Below are 4765 nucleotides of genomic sequence, written 5' to 3'. Positions count from 1 at the left end.
TCATGTCTGTGTTTGTATCTATTATTTTTCATTAATTATTCTATGGCAATGAGAACTGGGCCCTAGAAAGTTAATTTGCTGTGCCAGTCATAAGGAATTGGAAGTAGGTTGCTGCAGACAGACATTAAAAATGAAGGTCATTAAGACAAGAACGAAATTCTAACGATGAAAGATTATCAGAGAAAGAAGGTTGGAACTCTAGGCTGAGGGATGTTGCTAAATGGGAGGACAATTCTTGGTTCCAAGGGAACTGTGGACTCTGACCCTCCTGTCAGTGTTGCTGCGGGGAACTTACTTAACCACACTGTCATGTGGCCCTTAAAGGGGGGAGGCTAATTTCACTTGTGTTTGTAGCAGATGGAGTTTCCACTTTCAGCTGATAGTTTATTTCAACCCTTGAATAGGTGGTAAGACGGTTTTGTAAAACTGCTCAGAGATTTTCCAGGTCTGACAGTTTTGGGGGCCCGGATTCATGCTTGGAGAACCTTCAGGAAGAAAGCAGGTGGCCCCTTCCATAGGAGCTGCATTGCTAACTATGAACTCTTGGCAGTACCACTATTTCAAGACAGTGGGCTTCAATAACTGATGCCCAGGGAGCTGTTCCTGAGCCTGCATCCCAGCAGCCTTACCCCAGATGGCTGCCTTGCCCATTTTGCTAGAAGTGGGAGGCTACTGGAGCATTTTCTGGAAAGACTGCCCAGTGGCATGATACATCCTGCAGCTGCAGAGCTATTTCAAGCTTTTGATTGAAGAACCCATGTTCTAAGTCCCAGGATGCGGTAGTGGGAATGGCCAAGTCCCTCAGCTGTAACTATTAATTTGCTCTACTAAAGTAGGAGACTTCAGCTCCTGTAAGTATGATAGATTGGTTTTGTGGTATTAACTACAAATTAATCTTTAAAAAAAAAAAACAAAAAATATAGCTACCCTGTCCAAAGCTCCCAATTAATTTGTATTGAAAATACAATTAATACACTCCTAGCTCATGACTAGTTCCTAAATGAGTTAAGTGCTCGGAGGTGGAGTTTAATACCAAAGCACAAAAACAGTGATCTAAGTTTTTTTCATTAAAAAAAATCTATATCATCATTACTGAATGCTTAAACTGTTCCATATCCCAAAGTTCTCAGAAGCAAAACCAAACCTGAACAAACACTGCTCAATTATTTTTTTTAATCTGGATGCTTATAGCCCTATACATAAAATTGTCAGTCTGAGTAGTTTTTAATTGATATTTTTTCCCCAACACCCTCCTGAGTCAGGCTTATAAAACCATGCTGTCAACCCAGGTAGAAAGTCTTTTGTTAAAACATTATTAACTTAGGCCTTATCAGACTTTCTAGAAGTGTGAATACAGTGTATTTTTGCGACCTGGGGGAAGAAAGATCTGCAGCCAGTTTAGTAGATCAGATGAATTAAGTCTAGACCCTAGCATCTTTTAAGAAGTTGATCTAGGCCTTTAGTTTGAAAGCTGGCATATAGCCTCAGGAATAGCTTGCACACGTATGTACATACTTTTTAGGGCGGCCTAAGGAAGTTCTAATATGTTTTATCTGGGGCACAGTCTAACCCAGTAGCACATTGCTATAGCTTTGGTCATCAAAAGAGTGATCCTCAGGTCCCATCCCCGCAAGCAAGTACCAGTTTGGGTGGTCTCAGAATGAGGTTCAGATGTGTCTAGTGTAGAGCCAGGGTCAAGAGCCACTGCCCTGTTTCTGAAAAGGCCTACTATAGTGGCTATTGTTCTATGCTGCCAGTTTTGGTGCATAAATTTCCTGTCAGTGCTATAATAAATTAGCACAAATGTGACATCTTAACACACAACATTTTTGTGTGTTTGTCTGTTTGTTTTTGAGATAGGGATTCTCTGGGTAGCCTTGGCTGTCCTGGACTCACTTTGTAGACCAAGCTGCCTTGAACTCACAGCGATCCACCTGCCTCTGCCTCCCTGAGTGTTCGGATTAAAGGTGTGCACCACCATGCCGGGCCCACACTTAACATTCCTAACATTTCTGAATGGCAGAAACCTGACATCGTTTTTACTGGACTGAAATCAAGGTACTATCAGACACAGACCCCTCAAGAATATGAAGGAAAATACATTTTTCTTGCCTTTGTCTATAAACAGGCTGTGTTCTTTGTCTGGTCCTCTTCCTCAAGCCTCAGGGGCCACCAGGGTCACACTTGGCTTCTGTGATCACACTGTCTTCTCTGATCAGTGTCCACCTTCTAACAAGACCACGATGTTGAGAGAAGCACATCAGTTGAGGAGCATAATGCTATGAGAGCCTACAGAAGGAATTCTTCATGGCCGAAGCTCACCTCAAGTACAGATTTAATATTATTTGATGAGACATTGCAGGTGGAGGTAGGTAGCCAAATGACTTATTTTTTTCCAAGACCATACTTAGTGTATTCACCTAAGCATTAGGTAGTCCCTGAATTCCCAGTGAAGCCACAAGCCCCAAATACCAGAGCTTCTGTCTCTCCTGGTCCAGCACAGGGTTCAGCATTGCAGTGTACAACAGTCTTCAGTACTGTGCGTCACATCAGTCTTGCTACCTGTACTCAGGTTTTACTGAGTTTTGGGCAGTCATGTCAAGAATCAAAGTGGGTAGCTTTTCAACATTGTCCCCCGCCCCCAGTGTTATATTAGACCTATATTTAAGAAATGAGGAACAAAGAAATTGTTACTTTCACAAAAGCAGAAGAGAGCTAAAATAAAATTAATGGTTCTGGAGTCCCAGCCATGACACCCTCACAGTGAAGGGGTAGAGGACTGTCAAATACCCAAATCAGTCCACAAGAGGGCAGCAGAGCTATAGTTCCAACGGTTGACAGCTCAGCCGCCTAACCTGGATGAACATAGAGAACCAGTGAATAGTCGTTGTGTATCGAGTTCACTCAATTCTGAGTCACTTCTAGAAGTTAGTAGGCCATTAAAGTCTTCTCTTAAGTAGGCAAATTGCTAAAATCCAATCCTGGTATCACAAGCTTTAGAACACCGTAAAATTGCTTATTTCCCTTAAACTTTAAAATGAAAATTCAAATTCCTTTCACCCCCTAGGTCTTTCTAACATAATTTGGACAATTCATTGTTGGTTACTATAGAAGTTCTCCCTGCATATTTTATGCCAATTTAAAAAAATATGTTAGAGTCTCAGGTTAATTGTCTAAAATGTTTTAGGTCAATGTAATTTTCATTCTGTGTTGATAGTATTCATAAATATTACTATCATATTTTAAGGTACAGTTTATCACTGTTTATTCTGACAGACAGTAAGGCTTCTAAGCAAGCAAGGTTATGTTAATCACACACACACACACACACACACACACACACACACACACTGCTAAGGATTGAATTCAGGGTCTTTTTTCCTGTGTAGCCTTGTCTGTCCTGCAGCTCACTCTGTAGACTAGACTGGCCTTGAACTCACAGAGATCCACCTGCCTCTGCCTCCCAAGTTCTGGGATTAAAGGTGTGCGCCACCACCGCTGCCTGGCAAATTCAGAGTCTTGTACATACTGAGCAAGCCTTCTGCTGAGCTACATCCCCAACCCATGAACAACAGGAAATTCAACTTTTTGATATTTTGTTTTTTAAAAGAGTTAAGCTATGATTTTCTTTAGGCTTTTACCCTCTTTCTAAGTTTATATGGAGAGTTGATTGTCAGGCCTGAAAGTTGCTAATGCAGGTTCTCGGCTTCAGCTGCAAATTAGAATCACCAGAGAAATTAAAACCTCCTGTGCTCAGGCCTATTGGGGTGGTACTCAGGTGTCAGCAAAGCTCCCTGGGGGAGGCTAGCAGACAGCCTCAGGTGAAAAACACTGCCCTGCCTTTACTTAGTCCGGCTTACTTCATATCTGCAAAGGCAGGGAGAATTATTTTCACATAAAGAAAACCATATCCTATCTATTACACAGGTTACTTTAATTGCTAGACTTTGTTTTTTTTTAACCCTATGAATGTACTAAAGTGATATGAAAGTTACTTCTCCATCTAGACACATGCATATAGACTCTTACTTAAGGCAATAAAAGATCAAGACCCTGAGTGGGTAGAGCTGCACAGGACAGGCAGGGCGTGGATCTGGAGAGGGCAATAAGCATCCGGTGACAGTAGCTTGAGAGTGTGCACAGCCATTATGTGCAGTGAAAGTGTAAGGCGTAAGGGTACGGTCTGGTGGTGTGCTTGGAAATGTGGCCTCCTCCCTGCAGGTACCATGTCGCTGCTCAGGGCACAGGCACTCGGGGTTGGGTGTTGAGCACTCCTGGGGAGCTGGAGGAGCTGAGATGTGAGGAGATGGTAGTTAGACAGACATTGTAGTTAGAAGCACAGATTTGATCTGAAACTTGGAACATACACACATACATTACCACGAATGAACCTCCTGCAAATATAACTTTACTTTTGACAGACTTGAAAAGCCAGTCTTCACAGATGGAGCAGTGATGACTTCCACACATGGCCTTCTCACTTTGCTGCAGACACATTTCTGTAGGTAAAAGAACATTTCAAGTTCAAAATGCCTCTTTCTTGGTCATTTAGACTATCTTTAAAAAAAAAAAAAACCTTCACATACACTAATTTGAAGGTTTAATTTGAAGCAGAGCTTTCTATAAAGGTAAATTTATTTTAAAAAATAAAATATTTGATTGAAAACATTTTAAATTAAGTTTAGAAACAGTAAAGCTGTTTTTATGCAATTAGTAAATAATTTTCTTTGCTGTCTTTTTGTCAGTTTTTTTTTTTTTTTAGTTT

General features: G+C 41.2%; 1 protein-coding gene across 3 annotated transcripts in view; it reads right to left on the bottom strand.

The window, feature by feature from the left end:
• Nucleotides 1–4182: 4182 nt before the first annotated feature.
• The window catches only part of CD46 (CD46 molecule), a 34224-nt gene continuing 33641 nt past the window's right edge, over nucleotides 4183–4765 (bottom strand). For 2 of the 3 annotated variants that reach the window (XM_084792557.1, XM_084792558.1), the window contains one exon: nucleotides 4389–4499. In XM_084792557.1, coding sequence (XP_084648683.1) covers nucleotides 4478–4499 — 22 coding nt within the window. In that variant the 3' untranslated portion in view covers nucleotides 4389–4477. Of the gene's footprint in view, nucleotides 4292–4388; nucleotides 4500–4765 lie in introns of those variants that run through there. The other variant, XR_014781159.1, reaches the window with a different exon arrangement.

Source organism: Acomys minous (genome assembly GCF_964271855.1).
Source record: "Acomys minous genome assembly, chromosome: 1".
In the NCBI taxonomy this organism is placed as follows: domain Eukaryota; kingdom Metazoa; phylum Chordata; class Mammalia; order Rodentia; family Muridae; genus Acomys; species Acomys minous.
Note: the sequence above shows the minus strand (reverse complement) of the source record. Positions and strands in the feature narration are given on the sequence as shown.